At 40.2% G+C, this 14060-nt stretch overlaps 1 protein-coding gene across 1 annotated transcript in view; it reads left to right on the top strand.

The window, feature by feature from the left end:
* Positions 1–863: 863 nt before the first annotated feature.
* The window catches only part of esamb (endothelial cell adhesion molecule b), a 46648-nt gene continuing 33451 nt past the window's right edge, over positions 864–14060 (top strand). Inside the window, exon 1 of the mRNA XM_061046720.1 lies at positions 864–1260. Coding sequence (XP_060902703.1) covers positions 1206–1260 — 55 coding nt within the window. The 5' untranslated portion in view covers positions 864–1205. The remainder of the gene's footprint in view (positions 1261–14060) is intronic.

Below are 14060 nucleotides of genomic sequence, written 5' to 3'. Positions count from 1 at the left end.
ATTCGTAATATCAAATCAAATCAAATAAACTTTATTTATATTGCACTTTAAACACAACATTGATTAATCCAAAGTGCTGAACATTGCAGAAACAAAGCATTAAAAAGTAACAGACAAGAATAACAACAATAAAAAAACAAACAAAAAAAAAACAGGTTACAGGTTAAAAGCAATTGAGTAAAAATATGTTTTAAGGCGAGTTTTAAGGCGAGTTTTAAAAACACCAATAATATAACACTATCTATCTTACACAATTTTATTTAGTTTCAGTAATAACATAGAAGTAGAGCACATACACAGAGGTGGCAGTATACAAATACAGCAAACGGTAGTCTCTGTGTAAAGCACAAGCTAGCTTAGGCCTAGGTGTTGCACACACAGCTACTTCACCAAAGAGCAAATAGGACATAGCATGCAAAAACCAGGTTATATTGAAATACATCTCAGCATTGGTGAACTTTAGCTCTGTCGGATAAGAAATAGTCAATCAAAATTGTCAACATGTTTTTGTCCATTCGGCTGCATTTCATTCAGGCATTTAGTGTTTGTTGAAAAAACATATTTAACCATGACTATTTAACATGGTTTGTTGAATATTTGAATAGATTGTAGGTCAGCCTGAATTATTTCCAAATATCATAGAAAGAAATAATCTGAGTCATAAAATGTCACACACAAAATGCAATATGCTATGATATTTGAAAGAGACCAATAAAGACATTATGTTGACTGATGGGCCCAATCCGCCTGGTAAGAGTCAGAAGTGTTTATTGGCGAGTTGCAGTTGGGGCTTTGTTGCCAGGGGGCGTCACTGAGCAGCTCAGGCAGGTGAATATGCTCCCATGGTTCATGTACTCCTACTGTGTGAGCTGCAGGAGGAGCAGCCACACACACTCCAGCGGCTCAAGTGAAGCAGGTTGGATTCAACACAGTCAGAAAACCTGATTTTGTTTGTTTGTTTGTCTTTCTTTTTCGGCTTGAAGTAGTTTGTAAAGTGAAGGCGCGCGGAGCCGGTGGTTCTCCCTGGGATGTCAGCCGCTGTTTGCAGCCGGGATGGGAAGAGGAGAGGGGGCTTTCTACATAGACGTTACCTCGCTCGTGTCTGTTAAGTGCTACCTGAAGAGTATCAAGAAGCAGCCGAGGAGCGGAGAGAGTGTTTGGTGACAACTTCAGAGAAGCACCTGTCTGCCGGTGGATGTTGCGCAATGGAGATGAAGACAAGACTTCGAGCCGTGCTGATGTTAATATGGATCTCTCAAGGTAAGCCAATGAATGCACGAAAAGGGCATTAAGTCGCGTGCTGCCGTAAGTGGATCAAACACGAGTTCAGTCGCAGTTTGTCCAGCGTTAGAAAAAGTAATAACTTAACGTTTATGAGGAGAAATGTGGTTCCTCGTGAAAGGCAAGGCGGTGCCTAGACTCTTAAAGCAGCTTTTCTATATTCAAACGTCAAATTTGAGCAAATTGAAAAAAATTTCAAGAAAAAAAAAAAAGCAAATTTTCTCTGTTATCTGACTTGGGCTATTCCACACAGGGGAAGCTATTGCGAGTTCTAAATGTGATGCGTAAAGGCATTCAAGTTCCAAAAATGCAAGAACTAAAGTCGGCTACTGTGTGCGCTGAAGCTGTGTGACCTCTGATGGGGCTACCTCTGAGCTAAAGTCTTAAGATGCTCCGCTCAGATTCAGTTTAGTGGATATCATGCAGCTGCAATTAGCTTGTCAATTGTGTCACTCTTCGAGCAAGAGTCCCTCACTCTTTTTGTTTTCCCTCTACTGACATTTTGAATTCAAAGCAGGGACAAGCACACCGACAAATCATAAAAAATGTAATTTTTATTGCTGTGGCTGCTGCTGCCTGTTTCTTTCTTTTTTTTTCTTTTACTCAAACCAGAGGTCCCCTTTTAGGCACACAGCAGAGTACTCCTAGTCTTAAGAGGGCATAATGCAGTTGCATGGTTGACTGCTTTGAAATGAATTTTAAGGAAGTCAAATGTTGCCTTTTCCCCCCTCTTTCTTTTGATAGTTATTGTCCCTTGTGTGGTTAAAAATAACATAAAGGCTACCTGAAAGAAAAACATGTCTGTCTGGAAATCCCACACTATGGATGTGGGTCACTTAACATGATGAACATAATGGCCTGGACCCAATTTGGGCTTTTTAATGGCTCTTGCATGCATGAAGTGGTAATCTGACAACATTGGGCAGAATCACACTTCAATAATGCCCACAAATTAACATTACTTTTTGAACATCTTGCATGGCTTTTAGTGAACAATATTCGGATATAAAGAGATTTTTGTTTTCCTGTTTGTCTTTTAATCGTCACTCTGAACTGCAAACATTTCATTTGCAGCCAAAACTCAGAGCAGTTTTCCAGCTGGGTGCTGTTACTCCACAGAATCACAAACAAACCCATGAATCTTGACAAGACGCGTTAAATCGTATTAATTTGGCTCTTTATATCCGCGCATATTCTGCATCATTCAGACTCTACTCAAAGAAGCCCTTTAGGCTCTTCTGACTTGGCCACTCTTGTTCCTGTCAACTTTGCTGCAGCATCAGTTCTTACCAGATGTTGGCTTTCCTCCAGTGTGGAAATTTAAAGATTGTTACAGCTTGTGTCTTTTATGTCAGGTTTTGTTTGGTTCAAACTCGGGTTGGCTGTGGAGCAGCAGTGGAAAAGACAAAAATGTGACTTTGGATCCATCTCCAGATTACTTTTTGAACGCTAAACTGACTGAGAAAGTATGCATGTTTGTCCTTTAACAATGTGAAAGGACATATGGCTTAAAAAAATTCAGCTTTTTTTTTCAGGAGGCTTCTGCATTGAAACCAATGTGGCGTGACATTACATGAGCTCTCCTTTGATTTGGTGTGGCTGCTAATGGGATGAAACAAATGAATGAATTCGGTTTGCGGCTCACCGGCGAGGAGCTTCAGTCGCTTTCTTTTCTTCTGATCGAACAGATCTCTTAATTTGTATGATGGATTTCTTCTCACATTTCTGCCGCTAAGCTTCCCAAAGAAAAGAACCCCAATCCTTCCTGTCAGAAACTTTACAATTAGTGAATCGAGAAGCTGCTGCACAGAACTGCAAACTGCTATTGATGAAACAGAGCAGCTCATTGGCTTCAAATGAGAAGGGCCATATAGCTAATTGGCTACTTTTAGCTGAATACTTAGCTCCATTCAGGACCCTTCATTATTTATGATCTGGGACAGATGCTGAACATTTTCCAGAGTTCTATAACCACTGACAGCAGCAAATCATGTTGTATCTGTATCATCCAGTGGGTCCGTGCTGTGACGCATTACTGCTGTTCATCAGATAGCTCAAACTGGCCTGAGGATGATGAAAAGGTGACTTTGCTCCCTGCAGTCTCGATGCACAGTTAGGTTAACATCCAGCCCTCTTGTAAAAATGCCTTTCATTTTGGCAGGACTATTAATATATTGTCATATTTTAAGATGATTGTGCTCAGTGACAGCTGGTTTGTAATGAGATGGGGGACCTCTTGGCTCTGGTGTAAGCTTATGTTTGTGAGCCAGCTATATCCCTTTCCACAGAATAACTCAGCGCTTAGGGTAATTCTGATCATGTTTCGCTGATTAACTAAACAAGAAGTCAGTCGGTCAGAGTGGAGCATTGACACAAAAAAAGCATTTCCAGGGTGCTAAATGAAAATCAACTATTCGGGCCATGCTTCCCTTTGGCAGCTTTCAGCTTCATCAAAGAGTGACAAAGCGAGTCTCAGTCACTGAGGGATCTGACAGAAATGCGGCAGTTGAAGAGTTAAACTGCGAATGAAGCTGCTGTTAAGTTTTCATTTCTAAATGACAAACAGCATGTTTAAGAGAGCGTTAATTACTGTAGTTTTGGTAGGGATTGTGTAAATTTGACAGATTACAACCTTATCTCAAGCTCCACTAGTTTGGTCTGTTTTCAGTCCCTTCTGGTGGTTGTACGTGGACAGTTTGCTCAGTCTTTGTAAAAATGGTCCATTTGATGCCGCTGAAAATTGACTAAACATTGCTAACAGTATGTAACAGGACTGTCATGTTTTTCCCCCCAAAGGTCTTGGATCATCTAATGTGAACAAGGGATCGCGTTCTCTCAGTGATGTAGAGGGACGTAGCTGATCTGTGATCCGATTGGTACAAATCACCTCCCACGGTTTGGCTGATTATTAAAAAATGTAACCATGATAGAATAAAATACAGAGAAACAACCGCGGCACATTTTGAGTTATAATTCCCCTTATATCAATCCACAGTTGCGTTGAAAAGAGAGAATACCAGTGCATGTTCTGCTTCATTCGAATGTGACAAAATTGGTTGATCGTGCATAATAAGTCACTGTTGGTTCACATGAAGCGGCATGTTCATCACAATCTATCAGGGATGCTTTTGAGGCAAAGCTGACCTTAATGTTCCTGTAAGATATAATGGTAATGGAAGTAGGGTGAGGGACAAAACTGTGACAGTGTTTTGGTACTGTATCGTGCCAAGAGAAAGCCATGTGACAAAGGCAGTACATGGAGCATGACAACAAACTGGTAGTACATCACCCTGGTGTGTCAGCGATGACTGTAGAGGGTATAAGATGGCTCAATGACACCATCTTACTGGCCATTCACACAGAATTCGACAGGGCTAAAGCTATTACCAAAATCTACTGGGATGTTTTCCACTGCAGACATGAGGACACACTCCTGCCTTGGAAAACAAAGGGTTTAAAAATATGATTAAATTGCTCGACTCAGGCGGCAAAATCCCCCATGCACCCATCCCCTTTCAGGAGAAGTGCAAGGTTTTTGTGAAAGAATGAGATCAAGATTGAGATCAAGAAGACTTATCCAAGGTATCCTCTTTTGGCCCCAACACGGACAAGTTGACCTCCAGGCCAACTGAATGTTCCATGACTCTTTGTGCTCGTCACACAAATGCAGAGTGGGAGATACACACAAGCCTCTGCATATTCTCTAGAAGAGTCGCACTGGCAAAAATCTGGCGCAGGTGGAGGAGCAGCAGAGTGGAAGCTAGCGAAGCAAATAGCATTAAGGGGAGACACCCAAGATTGGGACTGTCTGTATGGTCATGAACTGACTTTAAACCAATGAATGGCACGCCAACAATTTGAATTTAGTCAATTCCCTCTGACCCTGAATTTAAACTCATCATTACAGTTTGAATATAAACTGGCTCCCCCGACTTGAACAAATGCTTGAAATAAAAAAAAAGACTTTTTTTTTTTTTTAAAGGCTTTATATATGATTTTTCACACTTAAATATAATATAAATCAAGTATATCCTCTGAAAATAACTCTGAGTAATGACTGTCTACAATGGGTGTAACACCCGAGTCCCACTGTCTGTGATGCTCTCTGAGTTTTCCGAGTACCATCTTCAGTTTGTTTACATCGCCGGGACGGCCGGCCGGCTCATCCCCTCGCGTATAAAAGTTGTTTAATTGAGGGACTAGAGAAAAGAAGAATAACATACTGTACTCACTGCTTAACTGTGTTTCTAGATCACGCTCATTTCGGGTAGATTTACATGCAGTGTGAAGATACGAGCATAATAAAGATCGCTAGCATTAGCATGCCAACACAACAATGCAGCGCGAGTTGTTTTGGTTTCATGCTGGTGCTCAAGGGCGACATCTGCTGGATCAAAAAATCGCATATAAAGCCTTTACTATTCCACCACGGCACATAGCCCACTGAAGACCAAGCATGATAATCTACAGGCAGTACGCTACGCTATGCTACGATACAATACAGCACGGTATGCAACGAAACCGTAGGGCATGATATGTCACACACAACATGGTATTATCAACAGGGATTCTGCAGGAATCATCATTATATAATGTAACAACATGATATTTATTTAATGGAAGAATATTAAACATCACCGCTCTCTGATATTATCCTGTCTTCTTCTTATTGTTATTGTTGTACTTTTAGCCTGCTGTCAACTTCTTCTTTGGCCAATTAACTTCTGTTCGTATTACCCTCACTCATGTTACAAGCGCCACCATGAGGAGTCATGAAGTAATGATGCAGTGAGTCAAATTGGCAGGGAAAACTTTTTCCAGCGCCATGTTTTTTAAATTTAAATACTGATATTTGTCACAGGCGATTTGATTATTCTATCACATGATTCAGGATGACGATATATTGTCATATCAATATTTTGCCCTATCCTTATTCTTCAGCTATCATCTCACAAGCTATGACATGTTGTAAATACAAAGATAGAACTCCCCTTTTACTGTTCATGTTTAGATGGCAGGGAAAGTCCCTGACACTGATCTCACCCCTGATATTTTAGACACTGAAGAGGTTCAACAATTGTAAGACAGTTAATTCCTTATAAAAAAGGAAAAATCAGAAGAGCAGAGAAGGAGGCACCTCCTCTGCAAAAGAAGGAAGTCCTGGATGAGCTTTTCAGGAAGAGCAGTGTTTCCAAAAGCGCTTTATAGTTAAGACAGCTGCCCTAACAACACGCGCCCTAACTACTGCTGTAGAAAAAAAAATGGATTAAAATCCTCCTGCGTCTCTATGTGAGTTCCAAGTGCAGCTCCGGATGCAATTTGACGCTCCATTCGGATCACCCCCCACAGTTAGAGCTGCAGGTGATCTGCTGATCATTCACTGTATAAATAGGAGGTGAAGTCAGTCTTTTCACATACTGTAGTTTTTTGCATTCTTTCAAACAGAAACGTGTTGTGAAGTGTTGATATTTCATTGTGTAAGGTTACTTTGTTTAAAACGCAAAGATTCAGCTCACTGTGTCTGTATTGAATCTTGCAGGTATCAGCTGGTGGTTAATGGTGACAATTAGGGCTGGGGATCTTTGGGTGTCACACGATTCGAATCGATTTCGATTCTTGGGGTCACAATTCAATTCAGAATCAATTTTCCATTCAAAACAATTTTGGATTCATTGATCCATGGATTCAAAGACTATTTATGAATTAATACTTCAGGATCTGTGAGACTGGTTGAATTTCTTGTTGCTCTATTTGGCATGTTATTGAGTTAAAGAGCAAGCCTTAGCAGGTAACAGGGAGTGACTGATCAGCCCCAAGAAAAAAAAAATATTTTTGGAAGTTATGAATCCATTTTAAATCTTAGAAGAGAAGAATCTCGATTTGTACATGAATAGATTTTTTTTGCCACCTCTAGTGACAACAATCAGAAATGTATCGTCAGTAACGTAACAGCCTGCTGTGGTCTGTATCTGCAAACTTACACAAACAAGCTTCGTTACAAAGCGCTGTGTTCACATCAAAAACTGACCTAGCACCTCAAAGCTGATTGTTTGCACTTACTTAAATTGTTTATTTTTTCTAGATCCTTGCTGTACTTACTCTCTGATGTACGTCGCTTTGGATAGAAGAGTCTGCAAAGTGAATTGTAGAATTGTAAATGCACGACAGCTGCAGCCAGTGCACATACACACACACACATCAGCTAACAGTGTGTGTTACACGTTCAACATTATCAAAGCTCTCTGAGACAAAGGACATGTTTCTGTATATCACCGTATATGTGACTTACAGAAAGATTTATTTTCTTTATTTGTAAAGTTGAAGTCCCTGATGGTGGGTAACAAATACTATTATTGAAAGTATACAGCTTGTCATACACAGTAACAGTCTAACTGCTTGTTTTATTATTATTATTTGTTGTTTTTAGTATTTATTTTGTGTACATGTTACTTGTGTAATGTTAAGTGGTATACCAAAACCATTGAAGAAAGGTTGAAAGTCGTGGGAGAAAGCACGTTTTATTCCAGCGGCTGATGATCCTCTGGCATTGTGGAAAAGCAATGAATGGAAACACCCTCACTTTGGCATGATGGAAAGAAGCTCTGTGGCTGCTGTGTTTGGCTCGTCACTTTCCAGCGAGATGGAGTTCTATTCAGAAGGGGACAGTGACTGCAAAGAGGCTTACCCCCCCCCCCCAAACAATGTGGACATCTTTTCTTTATGGAGAGAGAAAACTTATGTCTTAGAAGGCTTAGGTCTGCTGTGCTTTCTTCCTTGTTTTTTAAATTCTATGGTGATGAGGACACAAGCAGTTATTCCTTCACACAGTACAAAGAGAGAAATGATCATTCCTCATCTTGCACTTCGGTTTTATTCGTTTGCAGGGGTTTGACGGTGAGTTAATTCCCATAAGAATTACTAGTATAACAGGAAAACAATAAGTGAAGTGTTACTGTTTTAAATTTAAGGCAGTCTATTAACTGACTCGAGCAGTCTGGAGTCTTTTAATTGTGCATCCGGGCCAGTTATACTGCATGTACTAGATAGATTTCATGACGTACGGGCCAAAGAATAACAAATTAAATTTAGGAATAGATCTGAATCTCACCAACACACAAACATTGTTAAAGCAGATATAACTGGGTATAGATCAGACGTGTAGCAGTTGTGCGAGCATAATTATTTGTAGACTTATGCCTAGTTCAACAAATAAATGTTTTCTACAATGAAATGATAGTTGAATGGCAAATCAAGCAATTATAATGAAGTCACAAGACAAGGTTAAAAAGGTAAATAGTAAAAAAATGTGTATTTAGTGTTTCTGTTTAAAAGGAATCAAGTTTGTCAGTTTAACAAAAGCAGACTACATGCTAGAGAAATGGTGTCGCTTTCTCTCCGCCTACAGGATAACGAGCTGTAAAAGCAAACACATCAGCCGTCACTCTTTTCTTGTCAGTAACACAATCAGCTGCTGTAAAAACAACCTGATGCTGAACGTCCCCTGAGTCACTTTATTGAGCCGAGTTTATCTACTGTGACTCAGACTGGTGATTTGTCACCAGTTTGGCGAACGCTTGCATTTGTTAGCTGATGCATACCTCAGTGTGGGTGTTTGGCGAGTGGGCCTAATTGACCACAGTCAATGTTATATGCCATGCACAAATGGACGACCCCAGTAGAGAGAACACACACTGATTGGAGGCAGAAAGAAAGAAGAGACCGTGTTACCTAAAAGACTCTCTCATGTAAAACTAGGTCAAATTAATTGGCTCACGTTGGACACACAATAAAGAGGACAGTGGTGCTGATTTTTTTTTTTGTCCCTGCACACCCACCAGCTGCTGCGTTTTTGAACTTATCTACATTCAGTGTTGGTTATAGTGGTCGGGGGTGACAGGTGCTGATTGGAGCTTCGCGTGTCACCTCAAGCTGATGTCACATCAGGTGAGGCAGGTGATCAAAACAATGTGTATGTGCTGACTGAACTTTAAAGGATTTGCAGCATTGTTAACACGGACAGTACTGGAGGACTGTCTTTCTCATTCTTCTTCTTTCCCCCTCATTACTACAACACAAAAAAATCATTTATTTCAACCTTTTCAAACCGTCAGCAGCTTGTTTTTTTTTTTTTTTTGTCTCCCTCCTGCTCTAAAGGTAATGTAATTATATTGTAGCGCTGAACATTTCGGCTGACGCACATTAAATAAATGTTTCCCCCACATCACACAAAAAAAAATATAGCATACGTTGTTAACTATTATATCCGCCAAAACTAATCAGCATTTCTCCCGCTGAACGTCTCACTTTGATGTTTTGAACTTGCCGTTTGCTATCCACAGCTCACTTTCACAATCCAATAACACTAGTCGTCGTGCTTATTTTGGGAGGAATAATTCACAATATCTAAAGCTCTGACTTTAAGTCAAAAGAAGCGTCATCAACTCACATCATGTACATAGAATGCATATGGTTCCTTAATGCTCTTTGTTTAGACTGAAAGACATTTTTTCTTTTTTTCTTTTTTTACAATGTAGGAAGTTACAAACCTTTTAGTAATCCCAATTTACACATCACGACTGAAAATATTAGTCAGCTGATTTAAAAGGAGAGCAATTTACAAAAATGATTGACAAAAAAAAAATGAAAATGACATTCAGAGAAGACCAAAAAAGACCATTACGATGAATTTGTATTATTTATTATACATTATTTATCTGTCATCAACACTATCTTGTTGCTGCCTTAAAAACACTCTAGGGTAATAACTAAATTGAGTGGAAAGGTATTTACTGTAAGTAGCTGTATATATGATTCTGAATGTAAATATTGTATTTACTACATATTCTAAATCTCTGAATTCATGATAAAACATAACTTTAAGAGAGAAAAAAAGAGAGAGAGGGTCAATCTTTTCCCTAATGATTCACACTCCTACATCCATCTGTCTCTTAGCTTTACCCAGTTATCCTTCAGAGGGTCTCTGGGCGGCTGGATTGGGCGAGAGCAGGGGTGCAGACTGGACAGGTCGCCAGTCAGTCACATGGTGGACGCATAGAGACAGACGACCTTATTATGCTCACATTCACGCCTACTGGCAATTAAGAGACCACCTGTTAACTTGTGCGTGGGAGGAAAGCGGAAGCGTCCATGCAGCAGAGTCAACATCTGCAGTATTAAATAGAAATGTGTAGGAGAGAGCAGCCGCTGTATATTTTGTGCAAATGGTACGTTGAATTTTCACCTCTCCATCTCAGGTTCTGAATTCACTCAGCTAAAGATTGTGAACACCGGTGACCTGTCCAGTTTGTCCACCATGGAGACAAGACCATCAGGACACATTTCTGTCTTCCCCCTCAGCCAATTAGATTGCTCTTTCGGCTCTTTAGACGCACCATTACCGCCTCTGAATCACAGACGTTCTGTAAAGCATCCAAATGAGCGGCGTTGCATTTGCGCTCAGCCTCGGTTCCCCTGCTGATCCTAGACCATAAATGATGCATCTCAGAGGAGTGTGTCATTTCCACCCTATAGGCGTAGGCGAGGGTCGCGATCATTTGGACCAGGTGCTCCCTGGGAAAGTGGCACACACTAATGAGGAATAGTCCCTCTTTAAATGAGGCCTTTGCTCTGGGTTTGAAACCAGTGTGTGAACTTCAGAGGCGAAGCATTCAAACCCACACATACACAACATAACGGCGGCGTCGTCTCCAGTGACATTTGATTTTCCATGAGGCATTAATCTCGAGGTCAGAGACAAAGAAATCCTATTAAAGCTGCTGTTCGCGGCTCCAGACAGCAGTGTTAACTTTGCTGAAATTAATTTTCAGGTATTTTTTGCAATTCATCACAATTACTCCGATCTTCTAAGTGAAAAGCTGCGTCAAAAGTGTGATTGCAAGAGGTTTTTAAACTCTCTGCTCTTGCTGTTTCATCAGCATTTTAAAATGTTTGCTTTTATCCCAGAAGGAAGATTGATTTTCAAGGGTAAAATGCGTGAAAACTGCTGGTCTGTGAAAAAAAAAAAAAAAAGCCTTTATTCTTGTGACTTTGTAGTGCAGGTAGGAACTGGGCTGTCTGGAGGCAGCAGATGAGTTTTGCACTAAGACGCTGGAAGATTATAGTGCTGCCTGGCTCTCTTAGTGAAGTGGTAAGGGATGGATTTTTTTCTTTCCTGTGGTGTCATAGGGCTGGATGGGTTTTCTGCCGTGCTGAACTGGTGATAGGTTAGTTTTAAAATGGTGGGTGATGGCCCAGTGAAAGGGTAAAATTGGTGTGTTTTGAGGCAGGATGGTGTCATCTGAGCAGCGGGGGGAGATTAGTATTCATTGAGGAGTGAGAGGCATCCCTGCTCCTTTCTCCTGTTGCTCGACCGTCTCAGCAGATGGAGGGGAGGGTTTGTGCAGCCAGATTAATGCTGTCATCTGAGGTGTAACCTGGCCTTACAGGCTTCAGGCGTGGTTATGGGAGGCTAAAGAAGGTCCTTCATGTCAATCCTGCCGTTGAGGCAACTCAGGCTGACAGGCTGTAGTTATTCCTTCTTACAGATTAAAACTGCATCACGCTGTAATGTTACTCTCATGTAGTGCACTCTTCAAGGAAAGCTTGCCTTTTTATTTCTTTACGTAACAGGGACAGCAAAAAAAAAAGAAAAAGCTTGGTTTAAATACAGTAGGGTTTTCTAACAGCATCAAAAACGTTGCTCTAATATATCAAAATCACCGTGGCAGTCTCTTAGCTCCGACTGAAATATCAAATATCAAAGTGGTTGTTGTGATATTTCAGACAGACATTCATTGTTCCTGTACAATAAATCCTCATAACTTTAGTGAGACAATGACTTTCCTGAATCACCGCCGTGAGGTCAATGTTTGTGGTAAAAGTGAAAAATACCCGGACACATTTAATTAGCTAAAGATATGATGGGTTCCTATTGGATACATTTCACTGGCAATGTCCCAACTATGGAAGCCTTTTACCACCAATGTGATGAAAAATGATCTCAAAGGAACTCTGAATAAGTCAGAAATACAAAATGTTGTAAACCTTATCAGAATGATAACAAATGATCTCTACACAAAATGATAAAAAATTGAGTTGTGATGTAATGGCGTATGGACAGCCCTGCACTTGTGTGTGCTTTGGCCCACTTTAAATATAACAGTGTATCATTTTATCATCTGAATCACAACGAAGCAAACAGGCTATAGGTGTGAAAATACTGTACAATGTTTATACAAACTAACATTTTGAGACACTCACTTATTTGGAAACACTCATTTATTTAAAAACATTCGTCATTATAATGACTGACATTGCCTTCTTTTTGCCTTCTTCCATACCTAAAAGCTGAGTTTCCTTGAAATTTGAGAGACTACATTTTGCCCCCCAAAAAGAGGATTATAATGTAAAGGTTACAGTTATCCTTGCTTTACATCCCCAGCTTACCATGTGCAGCATGTTACACCAAATCCTTTGATATTGGTCTTTGTCGTTTCCATAAATCCCCACGCTTTGTTTTCCATTCCTCAAGTGTTTATTACAACTGTGACGTCAATTTAATTTGTGGATCAAATGTTGTCTGCGTTCAGTCCCTCTGGTTGTGCTGCAATTGCCATTAGAATTAAAACCTCTGGGGTGTTGACCCTCAAAATAGAAATAACCTACCAATCAGAATACGAGACCAGACTGTTCTTTATAATCTCAGGGATCCGTCAAACCCCGGAGTAATTGGCTCTTCGACTGAGGACTGAGAATTGAATGCGGCCATGTAATGTAATGACCCTACCGTCACTTGATGTGACACCCGGTCTGTAAGCCTCCACACATGTCATTAGTATGACCAGGGAGGTTTAGGAAGAAACATTCCTACACGGAAACATCACTAACATTAGCCTTTCTGCACACACTGTATCTCAGTCCAGGTGGAAGTGGAATTAAAGGAGTTTTTTTTTTACAGTTCAGAATAAATATCTTCTGTCGCTATTTCACAGGCACACAATGACTATATATTACACAATGTTTCTGTCACAGACATTTTCACTCAGAAATTAAGATCAAAACAAAATTCACACAAAGGCTTCCGAGCAAGAGCTCAAACATCAAACAATTAGATCAAACAAAAAGAATTAGCATTTTGCATCAAACTGGGTTCTTCTAGATGGATCTATGGTTAAAATAGTACATGAAATGCAGGGGAGGGGGGGGGGGGGGGGTGTAGTTTGACACAAACAAAAGATGCCAATTTCTCATTTCCCACAACTAATTTACAAGAAAAGTCTGTCACCTTCAGTAGTCAGAGCTGATGGGTTTACATGCAGAGTTTGTGTCTCGCCTGCATGTAAAATATAGACATACAGGAGATGCTGTCACATATACAGACAGGATGCTCGACCTCTGTTCATTTACGGGAGGCAGATTTCAGTATTCCCCCTATCAGGTATCAGCTTGTTAATGCTGTGCTCACAAATACGGGACATTAAGGACTGTTTACAGAGCGGGTGTGCCTCTGATTGTTTTACACGGTGAAGTGAGTTAAGGGCATCTTAAGACGGGGAACATGAGTTACTATCACTGGGCTGGTCATGCAAACTAAACATCGCTTTAAACATATTAAAAATGGTTTGTGACATCTGTAGAAGTAACACAATTGCAAGCCACAAGTTTATGTTTAAAGTTTATGATGAAACATGTCGCTCCTCCTGTTCTCTCTCCAAAAATTTAAAAGAAGACATTAATTGAAAAACATTTTTTTTTTTAAATGTCTGCAGTAATGATCACGT

This window comes from Labrus mixtus, chromosome 9, assembly GCF_963584025.1.
Source record: "Labrus mixtus chromosome 9, fLabMix1.1, whole genome shotgun sequence".
In the NCBI taxonomy this organism is placed as follows: domain Eukaryota; kingdom Metazoa; phylum Chordata; class Actinopteri; order Labriformes; family Labridae; genus Labrus; species Labrus mixtus.
The sequence above is the reverse complement of the archived record's forward strand: the minus strand, read 5'-3'. Positions and strand labels throughout refer to the sequence as shown.